General features: G+C 31.2%; 1 protein-coding gene across 2 annotated transcripts; it reads right to left on the bottom strand.

The window, feature by feature from the left end:
• Positions 1-2,700: 2,700 nt before the first annotated feature.
• Positions 2,701-8,242, bottom strand: LOC107617961 (chorismate synthase, chloroplastic). Of its 2 annotated transcripts, XM_021110658.2 has the most exons (13): positions 7,848-8,242; positions 7,093-7,243; positions 6,864-6,940; positions 6,719-6,777; positions 6,022-6,105; positions 5,842-5,934; positions 5,276-5,356; positions 4,712-4,843; positions 4,015-4,117; positions 3,786-3,880; positions 3,613-3,678; positions 3,338-3,422; positions 2,701-3,094 (listed from the first exon to the last, which is right to left on the bottom strand). In XM_021110658.2, exons 1-13 carry the CDS (start codon positions 7,978-7,980, stop codon positions 2,949-2,951), a joined length of 1,305 nt encoding a protein of 434 aa, XP_020966317.1. In that variant the 5' UTR covers positions 7,981-8,242; the 3' UTR covers positions 2,701-2,948. The 2 variants fall into 2 exon arrangements, with proteins under 2 accessions (XP_020966317.1, XP_088355593.1); XM_088499467.1 differs by having other exon boundaries at positions 5,842-6,105; positions 7,848-8,239.
• Between the last annotated feature and the right edge of the window lie 9,745 nt (positions 8,243-17,987).

Consider the following 17,987-nt stretch of genomic DNA (forward strand, 5'->3'; position numbering starts at 1 on the left):
ATTCCACTTATTATTATTACAACCATATTAAATATATACTAATATTAATTATTAAAATTAATCATCAATTTAAATGTATATTAAAATATAAAACACATATTAAAAATAAATTAATATATATATATATATATATATATATATATATATATATACACACAAATAAATATATAATAATTAATTTTAATATGTAAACAATATTATTATTATTATTATTATTATTATTATTATTATTATTATTATTATTATTATTATTATTATTATGTCACTAATTCTTGCAATCTCTATCTTGCTCTCTTCCATCAGCATCTAATATGAGCTCAAATGATGATGGCGAAATTAAAGGCAGTCACATACGGTTCAAAGTTGTAATGGAATAATAATTTAGAAGGGTCGCTAACTGAAAAACAGTGACACCAAAAAATGAGAATATACATATAACAATAATGCAATATACTCATTAAAAGTTAAGTCCATATAATTAGGAGGCGTGCTCTCATAAACTTCTTATTGTTGTTTAATAGTTAAGAGAGTCCCATTTTAGCAGGAATTGCATTTGTGTTGATACTAATAATAACAATTTCCGAAGATTTGAAAATATAGTGGACTGATATTTCGCTTTCACATGCACTATTGAGATAATAAATGGCATTAAACGTGGACTATTAGTTGGTTCATAATAAAGTGTGCATAATTTTCGATAAATTTTGGGAAGACAAGGACTGATGAACAAGGAACCTATGAAATTAAAGGATCTGCATGGTGAAATTGTGAATATAATTTACTAAATGGAAAGGCGTGGAGAATTCGTATATGGTGATACTATTATTTGTACATCCATAGTTCCTAGGCATTATTTATCGGGGACACCTAAAAGTAGGTGTCAATTTTAAATAGTACCTGTGAATTTTCTTTATAGGATTTTTATTTTTTTTTTCAGGATTTTTTTCTGAAAAAATAAGTTGGATATATATTTACAAAATTAATTTTAAGAATCAAATTTTGATATAGTTGTTTACGAGTATGATTAAAATATGAGAGCATTTTATTATTAAATTTGATTAATCATAATTCAATCTTTTAAACTTCTTTTTCATTTTTTTGTGAATGGCTGAATTTAAAAAAAATAAAAAAAAAAAGTTTAAAAGATTGAGTTTTTCCCCCTTTTTTACATGCATCTTTTAAATGGTTATTGAAATGTTTTCCCAAAATTCGAATTAAATACATAAGAATAGTTTGTAAAATACAAAAATTATTTGTTATAAAAATAATTTTTTATTATTTTTGTCATGTTTTAAATATTTTAGAATATTTTTGTTATTTTAATATTTTTACCTGTGCCTAATTTTTTCTAAGGACATTTTTAATGGTTCACCTCTTTTTTCTTTATTGCTGTGAATGGCTTATGAATTGACTTTGATCACTTCAAACATTCCCATGCGGAGCTTTAGTGGATGATAAATTTGATAAGCTTCAAAGTTAAAGGTTCTATGGTGATCATAAGTTCATAACCATACAAAGTGGATCACTATTTAGCGACTGTTTCGACGAAAATGATTTTAATTTTGACATGTTATTAATTAGCTCAAAAAAACACAATTATGATTTAGGGTATTTGTATTGTTATGATGTCAATTCTTAAAGAGTCATTATTATGGATAAATAAGCATTAACACTACTAGTACACTACAAAATTGAATACCACCATGCGCACTAACGACATTTCACTTTCACTTTTTTTTTTCGACAATTCCTTCTGCTAAACGTTATTAGTTATTGTCTTGAATATGATAGATAGAAACTGAGACTTTGTAAATAATTTACAATAGTTTCTTAGCGAATGGTATATAATAAATGGATTTGAATTTTCTAAAGTTTGAATTTTACTTTAGAGAGTAAAACGTGATCTCTCACCATTTATTTTATAGGTGGAACCAAAAATAAATATGAGAGAGAAACCATTCAAGAGTAGAAGATCACATTTTACCCTTTAAAGTACAAATTTAAAATTTAGAGGATCTAAATTCATAATAAATAATTGATTTTTTCCTTTGTGTAAAAGCTTCGGTTATTACGTAACCTAATCCGAGATAACCCAACTATGATACCTCAACAACCTAGGTTTATTAAATTGGCTGACATGTTTGAATTTTTTGAGTTATATAGACTTAAGCAAAGTTTAATCAAATATGACCTTTATTTATTGATTTTTCTGCGGTTTTTTTTAGTTTCTTCCCGTATCTCTCGTCCCGACAGGTTACTACATTTAAAGGTTTGTTATTGGCTAATAAGTTACTGCATGCGTGAAATTCAAATTTCCAGCTTAAACATACTAGTATACTGTATACTAACTATTAAGACCAACCCAAATTGATTCTTTCTGAGGTATTTTTATTTCGTCTGATTTTGTTTCTCCAGAAAGTTTTTTTTTGGTGTTGTTCTGCAGAGGTTTAAGAGACAGTTTGATGTGGGCTTTGGGCCATGACATTGAGGAATCCTTAACAGTAACAACCAAAAAGGCCCACAGTTGAACACCAAAACCAAACAACAATCCCGGCCAACAATCAACTAAGTGTTCTCAAGTGTATACCTAGATCAGGACCCAAACAAAATAAAAAGTGTATACCTAGATCGACCTCCAAAACAAAAGGTGTATACCCAGAAACCAGAATTACCAGCAGTTTACAATATGAACATGCAAGCTTGCCAAAGATTCATTTATTGATAAGATCATAAGATCTCCAAAATCTGTTACATTTCTTACAGGAAAAAGTCATACGGATACGGTCCAATTCAATATAAGAATATAGATCTATCTTGCCGCTTTTGCAGCTAAGCGTTCTACAATCCTCACAGGCAAAATGCAAGGGGAAAAGCTAAAAATTAAAAACTAAAATCTTATGATAATACAGGAGGATACATTGCACTCACAAAAAAATACATTATATCATTCAAAAGATTACTTCTTCTGGCTCTAATACGGGCAACAAAGGCTCTTGCAAATCTGAGTTTACAGGAAACAGATTACACTGCGCATACTGCGCCATCAACTGGTCCACAAGCACCAAAGCTACCATGGCCTCTACCATGGGTACAGCTGCAACAACGGTCCAAGCAATGATTTCACACATTTTTCCACTCATGGATGTGCAGGCAAACAAAATGTTTATATTTTGTAATTGAAGATAACAGTATAACATACAAGAAAATGTTTCATCACATAACGAACTATCTGATCTTAGTTTCAGTTAATTCTAATGTACTTAAATGAATTAATATATGAAGCATAATCTCTTTCCAAGAAGAAGAAATGAGGAAGGCAAAAGGCTGAGTTTCTAACCTCTTGGGACAACACAAGGATCATGACGACCACGAGCGATCAGCTCTGTTTCTTTTTTATCTCGGGTCACCGTATTTTGCTTCTTCTGCACAAGCATAACACCATGTTCACTTCGGATAAAATACTTAAGTAAACACACAGTCAAATTGTCACGAGAAAGACCGCCTGATCAGCTAAACATCTAGTGAACATATAGTAAACTACCTCAATTACTGATTAACTTTCCCACACAAAAAGGTGTGTGTGTGTGAGAGAGAGAGAGAGAATGGACTTACACCAATAGTTGATGTCGGCTTAAAAGCTATTCTCATGTTTATGATTTCTCCATTGGAAATTCCACCCTGATTATCAATACATACAATAGTAAGTAAAACATTTATAGACACGTGACCATCATACTGCACATCTAGAGACAGCTAATTAGTAATAATAGAATGGAAATTGATACCTGTATCCCACCAGAACGATTTGTTCTTGTCCTTGTCCTTCCATGTTCATCTATATAGAACTCATCATTGTGTTCACTCCCAGTCAAAAAGGTACCTGTAATGATTTCATCAAGCCATCATCAGACAAAAGTAATTGACGAAAATAGCATTTTTAAAACAATTCTGCCATAGTCAGGACATATCGTAACACATTCAATCAGAGTCAATAAATATAAACAATCGAAATACCTGCAAACCCACTACCAAATTGAAAGCCCTTGGTTGCAGGCAATGACATAGCAGCTTTAGCCAGTTCAGCTTCAAGTTTGTCAAATACTGGTGAACCAAGCCCCTGATATATAATAGATTCAATTATACTCTTAGGTGGAAAGTATATTGAACATCAAATAATACAGCACTAGAATAAGTTAAAGCAGTCTTCCTTTTGTTCTGCGTGCTAATTATTAAAGTACCAATAGCAGGATCAAAAGAGCACTCTTTAACATTGATGGGATACAAATTTAATCATGGATACATGCTACACATGAAAGCAAGCTCTTAAACCTCCCAAGGATGACTAGCACAGCTTGTTTGAGTTCAACTAAGGCCTTCCAGTGTTTTCTAGATTTTATAGAAGATTCAAGTCATGCCTTCATTAGATTAATTTTAGAATCAACAACCATTCAACAATGAGAGTTTTGGCCTCTTGAAATGCCATACCCCTTGTATTCTTGAAATTCAATGTTAAATCCAGAAATTCTCTTCAGTGTTTGTTATTACTAGTACTATTATTATCCATAGGTACCAACTACCGAGTACCTTACACTCACCCATAAAACCTTTGTGTTATATATTTAATCAATTTTACAAGTTTACTTGTACCCTAAATTGTAACTGCTAACTTGCGCAGTAATTTTATGCAGACAGAAAAAGGTAGAAAACTTACACGTGGACAGTTCCTCACTATGCATGTCACAACACCACCAACAGAATCACCCCTAACTCGGACAGCATCAATAGCAGCTATCATCTTCTCTGCATATTCAGGGTCAGGACATCGAACAATGTTGCTCTCGATCTGGAAAGTTTTCATAGAATATATACCAAAGCAAGATTTCAGCTTCAGAATTGCAATAATATAACAGAGTAATAACCAATTATGAAAGCAAGTTAGAGAGAATATCCACCAATTTGGCTTACTGCAGTCAGTAAAACATTATGGCATTGGCCTTTTTATCTATAAATGCCATTTTTATTTTCCTAACACAAAATTGTAAAGAAAAGCATACACATGATATGCAAAGACAATCCGTTAGATGAGGGTTGAGAAGCTGTCAACCTGATAAGTTAGTACCATTCAAAATCCATTTAAAAATATTAAAAGTTAAAACAAATAGTCATCTTCAATTCTCTATGTATAGAATACAATAAATCTCCTTTAAACTCTTTTGTTTGGCTCAATTTTACAGAAGGCACCAATAAACATATATGAATATTCACTTTAAAATACCTGATCAAGTGTCACAGTCTCATTATCAATTAAATCCTCTGGCAGAACAACCTTGTGAACTTGAGACACATATGCAAGAATCTGAAAAGTAAGAGACCTTTAGCAAAGGATATCCTGAAGGAATTGGCATATAAAAACATGATACATGCACATAAATATACACCAACTATGAATAGACATATAGAAATAATCGATGCTGGACAACTTTGCTGATGTCTTAACTGGGTAAAGTTCCATGTTTCTTTTCTTGTTTTAGAGGATCTCTTATCCTCTCCCTTGTTGTACTTTCCTCTTTTCTCGTTTAAAAACTTTTTGCCTATCAAGAAGAAGAAAATATGTACTCTCTGCATATATTTTCAAAGGTGGGAACTGATAGAAGAATAACAGAAAACGTGACATACAATGGAAAAAGGGGGATAATTAGATTCGAAATATTTTTATCCCATATTAATATCTATTGGTACAATTTTACAGTTTCTTCTAAGAATAAGCAATGGACCGCTAAAAAAGGGACAAAAACTTCATTGGCAGAAAACTCTAGCCTAAACCACAAGACAAGTACACACCTCAGTTCCTGCAAAATCCTTAAGGATTTTTTTAGCAACAGCACCAGAAGCAACCCTTCCAATGGTTTCTCTTGCAGAAGATCTACCACCACCCTTAAAAATAAGAGCCCTGATGCATAAGTTTAATGCCTGTCTGATTAAAAGAAAATGCCAAACTAATGAAATCATAAAAGTTGATACCTGAACTGATCTGACTCCATACTTCATGTCGTAGGTTGCATCCGCATGGGAAGGCCTATAAGCTAATGACATCTCACTATAGTCCTGAAACCCAGAAAATGTAATGAACAAAGCTATAAGCATTACAGAATCAACTAAAGAATACCAAATATGAACTTGTGAGTCAGTCATAAATCATAATCAATTATTATTATCAAGACTCACAACTAACAAGTTATTTACTTCATCTAACCAATTGCCAAATAAGGATGATAGATGTACCAAAAGATTGAGTATGACAGGAATCAAGGCTATTGGACCTTGAATCAGTTAAGAATTAGTATAAAAGTTGGGTGGAAAAGAGAGTTAGGGAGATTAACACTTAGTAGGAAGGGAATCGGAGAGCCGAGAGTCCTCTCAAGCACAAATGTGTCATCCAAGAAAACACCCATCTAACGTCAGTCTTAGCATGACCAATTCAAAGTAAGTAGACAAAAAATATATGGCAGGTTTTAGGTGCAAGTTCCGAATAATATATAGTCCCCAAACACACACACACGTGCAAAGAAAAAAAAAAAAAAAATTTGGGGGGGGGGGGGGGGGGGATCTCCCTTTAGTTAAACATTATAACAGCAAGTTTAGAATAAACAATAAGTGTTGCTTGTTTTTTTATTAACTCTTCCGTACATAAATATAAGCTCTATCATTAGATACTCACATGTCCTCTTTGATCAGTATTAGGTACAAATACATGGATTGGAGTTCCAGTAGTAAGTCCTGCAATTAACAAATTATACTTCAGTGTTTCTTTTTTTTGGCAATAAATATACAGCTTCCCAACTAATATATAGAAAAATATCAACCTTCGGAGACTCCTGAAAATATTTTACACGTATCAGTCTCCTTTCTAGGAGTTGTAATTCGGCTTTGGCCTGGCCTCCTATACACAAGAACTGTACAATGTTACTCTTTAGAGACATTTTGTGATGCATAAAAAACAAGCATTTCCTATCATTCATAGTTACAACAATGAAAAGCTATCTTAAAATATATTCATCTTTAGCCTGTTAAGTGTTTTCCACTATGCAGTACCTTCTGTCAAGATCAACTTGCATGTCAGACTCGGAGAGAGGGATGCGAGGAGGACACCCATCAATGACACAACCAACACCTCCTCCATGAGACTCTCCATATGTTGTCACCCGGAAGTGATTTCCATAGGTACTCCCGGCTGCCCGTATCTCTGTAATTCACCAATGACTTCAGAAACTCAAAACAATGTCCATCTCAATATCATTAACTATGAACTCTTAAATGCATAACTGGCATAAGATTACAAACCAACCAGTTCTTTTAATTTCATTATCATTTAAGAAACACTCAAACCTAAGTTAGAAGCAGTTCGAACTAAGTATACATCATCTAGGAAGCTTAAAATCTAAAATCCTAATAGGTACTTAGGTAGAAAGTTTCAGGAAATAAATAAATAAATCAAATTAAGAATCAATTTCACATAAGATGAAACATGTATGTAATCCCCCTCCGAGGAGTTCTTACATGAACTAAAAACGAAATCAACAATTACAATGAACACATTACAGCGAATTTCATGCTATATCGAACTTAAAAACGTTAAAATACAGCAACAGATTCAGTATTCAAAATCATTAAGCTGGAAAAGGTGCATTCACAAAAAAGCAAATAAATAAACGCAATAGAGAACACGAATTTACAAGAATAAGCTGATGATCTGAAAATCAACTAACAATAATAACTGGAAGAGAAATTTATATATTATTATGCGATGAAGAAAAAAACGAAGAGATGGAAGGAGAGAGAGAACTGACGGAGGTTTTTGGGAATGCGAGAACGGAGGGAGACTTGAAGGTAGGCGGAGGAGAGGGATCGGATGTTGCAATTAAGAGAGTTGGAACCGCGGAGGAACGGCTTCGAAGAGAGAGAGGTAGAAGAAGAAGCCATTGAAAATAAACGCAGGTGGAAGAAGAAAATTGGTGAATTGAATTGAAATGAGTAATAAGGAGGGAGCGGTTGAGGTTTGGTGGTTGAAACTTGAGATACAAAAGAAAGGGGTTGGTGGTGGTGTTTGGTAGTCTCAGTGGTGGCAATTTCTGTAATTATATTCAAATTTCTGCCCACCTTCCCAACCCCCTCCTCCTTCACCTACCCTCCCTCCCCGCCTCCCTCCTTCCCCGTTTATTTATTTTATTTTTCTCTTTTCTTCAGTTAAGCAAATGCACTTACTAGGTAAATATTGTGGTCCAATTAAATTTATATGTTTAAATAATATATGATTAAATACCAAAATGATATGTGTAAAGGAAAATTAATTATTATATATTTATATATTTTAATATATAATTTATATAAATAATTTATTTAGTAATTAGTTTTTAGTATACAAATAATTAGATTAAATAATTATGTAAAAATTTGTATGAAAATAATGAAAATTAAATTTATATAATAAAAAGTAATTGAATCTTGATGCATATATATTTTTTTTTTACAAAGAAGGCCCCAGGGGTGTATGATTTGTTGTTGGGGACTTGGGGCTGGTGTCGCGTATGTTCTCTTTGACATTAATCCACGTTTGGTATGTTTGACAGCACGTGTTTGTCAACTCTCAAGGGTTGGTAACGGCTAAAGGGTGGATTCGTCCCAGAGTCTTATTCCATACAAATCTAATGTATAAGGAAAAAAAATTTAGGGCTTAGCTATCTTTAGCACACATTTTAATAATATAATAATAGAAAATTTTAAATTAGTTGTATATGTATATGTATTAAAAATATAAAAATCTTATTTTTTAAGTAATTTTTAACAAAATATTTTTTAATAATATTTTTATAATACGTGTTTCGAAAACGTATATTAACAAGATTTAAAAGATTTAATATATCGCTCAACCTCATTATGAACATCATCATGCCAATATTTTATTACGAGGATAGAATAATACAAAACATTAAAAAAAATATAAATTAATATTTTATTATTTTATTTAATTATTAAACTATAACAAATTATAAAAGTTCGATTTATTCTCATTATTTTCATTCAAAAAAGTTAGAAAGAAATAATAATAATAATAATAATAATAATAATAATAATAATATATAATTATAAAAAATTAATAAAAATAACAAAAAAATTATGTCTCTTTGTTAATTTTTTTTATGTCTTTTTTGTGAGGATAGATACAAATTATACTAATTTATTGTCTTTAGATATAATATTTCTGTTCATGTCTCATCTACTAAATATGAATTGTGTCTCTCTGTCTTTATTTTAGTATTTCATACTTGTAAACAAATGCAACCTATGATAATAACATTGAAGATGTTGTTGGACTTACCTATCCTAGCTTTCTAATACTTTTACTTTTTAAAAATAGTTTATAAAAATTAATTTTTAAAAAATAATTTTTAAAAGTTAGAACATCTATGTTTGATTCGATTGTAAGGAACTAATTCAGAAGTTTCACCCTTCTCTTATTTTAGTTGAGACTCATATTCCTTTTGCTAATATGCAATATTTTTAAAAAAAAATATTGGCTACTTACTTGTAGGTATTATTAATGTCAGGTGGTCATAAAGGAGGAATTTGGTTCCTTTTATCTAGTAATTCTATTAATTGCCATATTTGTTAAGTTTTTTTATCAATGTTTAACTATGAAAATTAGTATTAGTAGCTCTGAGTGGTTATACAATGCTATGGAAGCCCTCAATATGCAACTCATACTCTTCTATGGACACACCTTCATTCCTTAATTGAGAGTCATAGTTATCCTTGAGTTTTACTCAAAGATTTCAATGAAGTCATGTCTCCTGTGAAAGTTAAAGGGAGTAATTTCTATGATTCTCATGCCAATAAATTTGTGAAAGCTTTAGATTATTATGGCCTTTTGAAAATTTCTAGTTTTTGAAGGTCTTACACTAGGTATCATAGAATTTAAGAGTTCAAAAGTATTGCCAAAAAGCTAGATTGGATAATTGCTAATCCTGTTTGGGGCAGTCTCTTCCCTGAAGCCTATTCTAAAGTTTTCTATCATTTGCACTCTGACCATTGCCCTATTCTCTTACACTATTTTGGTATGCTTCATCTCAAGAAAAATAGACCTTTTAGGTTTCATGTAGCTTGGACTACTCATCCTTTCTACTAAGATATTGTTTAGCAAGATTGGAAGCGCCTACTATTACCGACTACTTAAGAGATGTTGAGAAGTGTTTCTTGGATTTCAAATCTAAAGTGTTTGGCAATATTTTTGTTAAGAAACGTAAGCTGGAGTTTCAAATTGACACCCTTTAAAAAAAATTGGAGGTTGTGGATATTCTATCTTTGAGAATTAAGGAGAAAAATTGCGTGGAAGAATAAAATAAAGTGCTAATTTAAGAAGAATTTTTTTAGGTACCAAAATCTAGATAGCAATGGGTTAAATTTAGGGATAAAAATATCAAATTTTTTTATATCCAAACTTTGGTTCGAAAAAAGAGAAACAAAATTCATGGCTTTTTTTTTAATGATGACACTTGGGTAACTGAATCGGACATTCTCCAACAAGAAGCTAATTTTTTTTTCAATCTCTTTTTTGTTCAATAGTGAATGTTAATTTGGATATTTTGGAGGATTATCCTTTATTACCTACGTTGAGCAAGGAGGCCTATGAGAATCTTATTGTGCTGGTGACTCTGAAAAAGATTAAAACAACTCTATTTAACGTGAATCCTTTAGAAGTCTTAACCCTGATAGGTTCTAGGCTGCTTTTTATAAGGAATATTGGAGCATTGTGAATTATAATATTTAGTCTTTAGTTAACAACACCTTTTGTGGTATCTTCTTGGACCCTTCTCTCTTAGAGACTCTTATAGTGCTGATTTCGAAAGTCTCTTCTCCTACTCTTCTAAAGGATTTTCGGCCCATAAATTTGTGTAATATTTTGTACAAAATTATTACCAAAGTCCTTGTTAATCGCCTTCGCCTTTTCTTAACTGATATGGTCAGTCCTCTTTAGGGTAGTTTTATTTCGGGTAAAGGAACTACTGACAATATTATCATTGCTCAATAAGTTTTTCATTTTATGAAGCATACCAAATCCAAGAAGGAAACTCTGGCTTTCAAGATCGATTTGGAGAAAGCATATGACAGAGTGGATTGGAGATTCCTTGAGCATACTCTTGTTAGTTTTGATTTTTCCTCTTCTATTATTCGGCTTATTATGCTATGTGTTTGTTCTTTGTCTCTTTCTATCCTTTAGAATGGGTCAAAGTTGGAGGTTTTTGCTACCTAAAGAGGCGTCAGACAAGGAGATCCGATGTCTTTCTATTTGTTTGTCTTGTGCTTGGAGAGGTTAGCTTGTTTTATCAACAATCAAGTGTTCGAAGGTCTGTGGGAGCCAGTAGCTGTCTCTAGAGGGAGACCACTTATATCTCATCTCGTGTTTGCAAATGATCTCCTTTTGTTCTACAAAGCATAAAAAATTCAAGTCCAGTTTGTCATGAATGTCCTCAATTCCTTTTGCTCTACCTCGGGTATAAAGGTAAATGTAGAAAAATTTTGTGCTCTAAAAGAGTGTCTAATAGGAGAAGGAAACTTTTCACGGGTATATCCTCTATTAAATTCACTCAAGACCTAAATCGTTATTTAGGGGTAAATCTTGATCATCAAAGAGTGAGTCGGGCTATGTTTTAGGATGTTCTCGATAAAGCTTCAGACTTGCGGGATGAAAAAGTAATTTGTTTAACAGAGTTGGTAGACTGTGCCTCATTATATCTGTGGTTTCTTCCGTCCCTATTTATCAAATGTAGGTTTCTCTTTTTTGGAATTATGTTTGTAATAAGATTAATTCTATGATGAGACAATTTTTATGGAAAGGAAATTCTAATGGCCATGGTCTTAGCTTGGTTAATTGGAAGATTATTACGACTCCTAAGAAATATGGAGGTTTAAGGATTAGAGATGCTTATTGTATCAATGTTTTTTTGTTGGGTAAGTTGATTTTGCAAATTCATCACTGTTAAGATAAAACTTGGGTCTAATTGATGCTAGCAAAATATTTTTTTCATTATTCAATCATTTATTTTTAATGATTTGGATTATTATTGCTATTTATCTATTATTAATGTATCTGCATTGGTTATTTTTTGTTGTTTTTTTTTTATTATTGTTATTTAGATTAATTGATGTTGTTTAGAGTATATATTAATTTATACCATAGTTGATTGAAATATATCATAGTTGGATAAGCTCTTTGAATTAATTAAATGATAGATTTGAAATTTCTTTTAGATGATAGATCCTGTGGATTGTTGAAATTTCTTTTAGAAGATTGAAATCTATAGATTGATTAATAGGTTATGTGATACTATGATTAGATGCTATGTTATGTAAATTGATTCATTTTTTTTAAATGACTTCATCACATACTTATTTAAATTAGTTCAATAGAATTTATATTTTTATTTTAAATTTTTTAGTATTTTATATTTTTATTTAAGTAGGACTGTTTTAATTAGTTCAATCCATGATTCACTAATTAAACTAGTAACCTAATAATTTAATAATTTGATCGGTTCAATTATTGATTCGATTATGATAATTATGTTCTCAATACACACAAGGAATTGGTATTTTTCTTTTAAAAAAAAATTTGAACGTATTATGTATTTATTACAAATTAGTGAATTGCTTTAATGATAGAGAAAATTATTTTATGATAGCAGATCTAATGTTTAACCAGAAAATATTATGTTTTGGTATTTTTCTTATTTGTGGTATATTCATTTAAAATAACATAAATTATCCTGATAATTTTGTTTTTTAGTTATTTCTTTTAACAAATTTCAATTGTCCTACCAGTTTATTTTGTAAAATATGTAAGATTTTGACAAAGTATATCCTTCATTGATGAATTTAGTAGTATAATTTGATTAAGATGGCTCTAATTTAAAAAAAGATTCTCAAGACAAGGACTATTAAATTTAAATAATTTAAGGTTATTTATGTATTTTTCTACCACATCTCAATGAACACCCCATAAATCTGCATGGGTGTGTGATAGAGCATCCATGCGTCTAAAAAAATTTGATACTCAAGTTTTTTGAAAAGACAGTTGAGGTCATCAGAAAACATGAAGAAAGAATTTTAAGATACAATCTCAAACAACAATATCTTCACATCACCATGAAAATATTCAAACTCATCATGAATAGAAACTGACAAGCAAAACAAACAAGTAAGAAAATACTTTTTATTTTTCTGTAAAAAAAACTTACAAAATTCTGGTGCCATAAACAAATAGAGGCAAAAGCAATGATACACACCAAAAAAAGCACTACCTGAGAATTCCTTTGTGATGTTAGAAGTACTTGATGCTTGAAAAGTAGTCGAAAATCAACTTGAAAAGTTGAAAAATTAGTAATGGATGTAGACATACACACATATGCAATATATTTGGAATAATAGAAAGAAAAAATGAAAAAAGACAACGATACTATTTAGATGAGTAGATGATCATTTCTAGCAAGATTTATTTGCATATAATACCTGCCTCAATACCAACATTATTCTTACTACTCGCTACTGCTTGGAGGCTATCTTGAGTAACACTTTGAGTAGTACCATCATCAAGGACATCTCCAAAAGCAAATAAATTAGGAAAGTCTCCATTGTCCCCTTTTTGGGAGCTCTCATCACTTACATTCACTGGATAAGAATGTGCATTGGGAATTGTCTTCATCTTACCCAAAAGGCGATGAGACATACACTTCACAGCATCCCCAATTAAGCTAGCGGTATCAGGAGATTGTGATGACTTAATATAGCAATCAACAATAGAAGACTGAACTAGTAGAAACTAGTAAAAGGATAGCATCAATGGAGGCATAGGTGGTTTCTTGGGAGACTTCTTTACAACTTTAATATTTGAACCCTGTATTTTATCATGCTTGACCATTTCAACAATAACAATAGAATCATCAGATTTTCTTTTTGAAAAAGGTGAATGTTTGTAACACTTAGCGTTTAAGTCTACAAAACACTAATATGAAAGACACAACAGTCACACACACAAAGTACAAAAGAAAGAGAAGAAACAAAAAAAAAATTAACAAATAACAAATATTACTTGTAATAGTTGAAGGAGAGAGATTGTCAATCATGAAGTATGGATCCTTGATCAAAATTGGAATAAATGATTTGACATCTGGAGTAGAGGTACCCTCATATAGTCTAATATGCTTCTTCATAATTGAAGATGATAATTGAAGATGTTTTAAGTTATAATTTGGCGGGTTTCGGCGGTGCGGGGAGGGCTTCCTTGGGCCCGTCGTTTTGTTTTTTTTTTTTTTTTTGTAATTGAAGATGATAAGTGAAGATGTTCTAAGTTATAATTTGAATTATGTTCTATGTGCTTGTTTGGGCGTTATTATTTTGATAAAAACAAATTTTTTAATAAAAGAAATCTTTTTTTAGCGTGTTAGACAAATTTCTAGGAGTAAAAATAAAAATACTAGAAAAATAAAAAAATCTTTTTTGAAAAGCTGTAATTTACATTTTTTTAAAAGATATTTTTTTCTTAAAAAAAGATATTTTTCATATAATAAATAAACAAAAAAGTACTTTTATATCGTTATACACAAACATAATTGATAGATAAAAAGATCTTTTTACATGAAATATCCAAATATAAAATTACTTTTAATTTTTCATAATATCTTTTAAAAAAAGATAACTCAAAAAAAGATCTTTTGAAAATGTTTAATTATATATTTTGGATAATGTTTATTTTTTTTTACAATGTTGATGATTATGTTTATTATATATTTAGAATTATAAAGACTTTAATATTTGTGAATTTAAAAATTATAATTATTTTATATCCTTAGAAATTATAAATTTATTAAAATGTTGTGAAATTATATATATTATATAATATTTAATAATTTATTAATAAAAAATAAAAAATAATTAAAAAAAGATAATTAGCGGGATTAGTTCGCTAACTCGCCATTAGACGGGACGAAAATGGAACTCAAGACCACCTTACTAAGCAGGGCGGGACGGGTTAGCACATTTGCCACTCTTAATCACAGGATATGTCTAGATACAAATATTGAAACTGATTATTATTGATTATTTTTTTAAGGTTACCATTTAAAAATCTAAGAGAAAAAGAAACACAGAAAACAAAACATAGCCTAAATAAAATTACCATCAACTTCAACATACAATGGCTCATGATATTCATACTCTATTCACAGTAACAACATAACACAACAACAAAAATAACCATAAACATCAATAATAAAAAAAAGACAACAATCCACCATTATATATATATATATATATATATATATATATATATATATATATATATATATTATACGCTATTAAATTGCCAAAAATCAATAAATTCTATTCAACAAGTTATAGTCAACAATAATAAAAAATAAATAGATTTATAATTAATATCATTAATTAGTTACTCAGATAATCAAATTATAATCCAATAAATAACTAACAAAAAAAATAAATAATGCTTTGTTTGAATAATGCGGGCAAAGAATAGACAAACCAAACTATGTAATGGCGACGGCGAAACAGAGACTGACGGGGAAAAGCAGTAGTGATGGCGAGTCACGTTGGACGAGGACGCGACTACGTCAACAACAGATGCACGGGAGCAACGAGACGTGACGACATAGTGCAGGCAAGCCATAGATGGAGCAATGATGGAGACACACAAGAGCCAATGAGACGAGGCAGAAGAGCTGGCGATCGTGGCAACAACCATACATTGGCAGTGGCCGGTGGTGTCTTTTGAGTGTGAGACACTGAATAGGTGCCTCTGGACTCTGGAGGGCAAGGCTGAGATATATACTAAGTGAGATTAAGAGAGAGGGATTCGATCGTTTAGGTTAGGCCATAAGGATTTTCAAAAAAAAAAATATCAAATCGACCGGGTTATTTAAACGACCGGAGTTAAGCATTAAAGTTGTCTCTAAAGTTACACTCGAGTCTCAAAGTGGTCCCTGAAGTTAATAGTTACCTAATTTCATCCTCGAACTTGCACTCCGGGACTCATACTAGTCCCTAAGACATTTTCCGTCCATCGGAACCCTAAATGACATCGTTTTGTATTATATATATATAAAAAAAAAAAACCCAGAGCCTCCCCTCCCCTTCCCCTTCCCCAACGCTCATGATCCCTTTTCCTATCATCTCTGGCATCCCTCTCTAGCCACCCACCAATGCCCGTCTCAACTTTACTTCCCTTTTCTCTAAAGTCTGCATCTTTCACCTCTTAGAAGCACTTCTTGCTTCTTGGGCTTCTTGCTTTCTTCATCAAACACACAAAGAAAAAAAATGATAAGCCTTTTGAATTTGTACCATGTTCTTGCTGGAATGAAGAAGGGCTATCCTCTATTCGGCTGTTTTTCTGTGTCAGTGAGAGATTGGCGAGCTGGAAGGAGAGGTTGGGGTTGAGTTTTGTGAGTAATGATGAGGCTGAAGGGACAGGCCAGCGGTGCAGGGTGGTAGCAACGCTGGCTAGTCTTGTCCGAAGGGGAGGAGAAAAACAAGGAAAAGAAGAATGTGAAGAGGAGGGAAGAAGAAGGAGTGGTGTGGTGGTCTCTGGGGTTGCTAGCAGCTGGCGGCTTGGGAAGGAATGACAGAGGGAGACGTCGCAGTGGTCTGGATTCGACGGCGGCGCTAGAGTGGTGGCAGCCGGCAGCAAGCTTGTGGAGAAAATGGATTGGCTTTGGAGGTCCGCGCCGGTGGAAAGGAAGGTGTCCACTGGCGGTGGCTCGTTTGCGGTGGGGAGGTAATGACGAAAAGTCAAGAAACAGAGAATAAAGGGAAAAGAAGGAAAAGGGGAAGGGGAGGGGGAGGGAGAGAGGAGGCTCAAGTCTTTTTTTTTTTTTAATAATACAAAATGACGTCGTTTTAGGGTTCTGATGGACGGAAAATATCTTAGGAATTAGTATGAGTTTCGGAGTATAAGTTCGAAGATGAAATAGAATAATTATTAATTTTAGAGTCCACTTTAAAATTCGAATATAACTTCAATGACTATTTTAAGACTTAACTCATCACTTTATCAATTTTTGTTAAAATTGACTAGTCCAAATCTGTCCAAATAAATTTTTTTCTTTCTATAATTAGATCCTTTAATTAGACTGTTCTTGTGATCGATTTTTTGGTCGAATCAATTCGATCTAATTCTGACAACTATAGTGATGGCTTATGAGAGATATGGTGATTCTATTAATATTTAGCACCCCAATTACTTTATACTCAACCTCACTGGCAACATATATATATTGGTGAGTCTTAATAATAGCCATTTGTTTAGTCAGCAACATTTTTTAAGATAACGATAAACTGGTTCATTTGCTCCTACATTTGCCAAATGTAGCCATAATAATTCTGAACTTTATAATAATAATAATGAGTAATTCTTAAAACATCCAAGAGACACAATTAAAATTATACGTTATATATAGATTAATTGAAATATTTGTTTTTACTAAATAACTGGACTTTTAGAGGAACTGAAAATATTTTTTGTTATTTCCTGTTAATAAGAAAGTAGTTAAAAAAATTATGCTTATAAAATTTTAATAATATTCTTTTTGTAATTTTTATATTTATTGTTTCGATCAATGTTCTAAAAATAATAATTTAAAATTATTAATTTTTTTAATAGAAAATTTTGTTAATAAAGTAGGATACGAAAGTTGACATTTTTATCATCAAAGTTGAGCCTTGTAACTTTTTTATCATTTAATAGGGGTTGATCTATATTATTAGATTAGTAAAAATAATTTTTTTTAAAGATGTTAGATGCACTCAAAACATTAATCACAAATAATTGTAATATATTGTGTATAAATATAATTTATTTTTAATATATATTTTATATTTTAATATTTGTTTTACTAATAATTAATTTAATAATTAATTTTTTT

This window comes from Arachis ipaensis, chromosome B9 (assembly GCF_059453495.1).
Source record: "Arachis ipaensis isolate K30076 ecotype BB chromosome B9, ASM5945349v1, whole genome shotgun sequence".
In the NCBI taxonomy this organism is placed as follows: domain Eukaryota; kingdom Viridiplantae; phylum Streptophyta; class Magnoliopsida; order Fabales; family Fabaceae; genus Arachis; species Arachis ipaensis.

Excerpts from the sequence above, each read along its gene's own strand:
- LOC107617961 (XM_088499467.1), bottom strand. The coding sequence starts at position 7,980 with ATGGCTTCTTCTTCTACCTCTCTCTCTTCGAAGCCGTTCCTCCGCGGT. Across the intron at positions 6,941-7,092 it reads CAAGTTGATCTTGACAGAAG|GAGGCCAGGCCAAAGCCGAA; the intron begins GTACTGCATAGT and ends TCTTGTGTATAG. Across the intron at positions 3,679-3,785 it reads ATCGTTCTGGTGGGATACAG|GGTGGAATTTCCAATGGAGA; the intron begins GTATCAATTTCC and ends ATTGATAATCAG.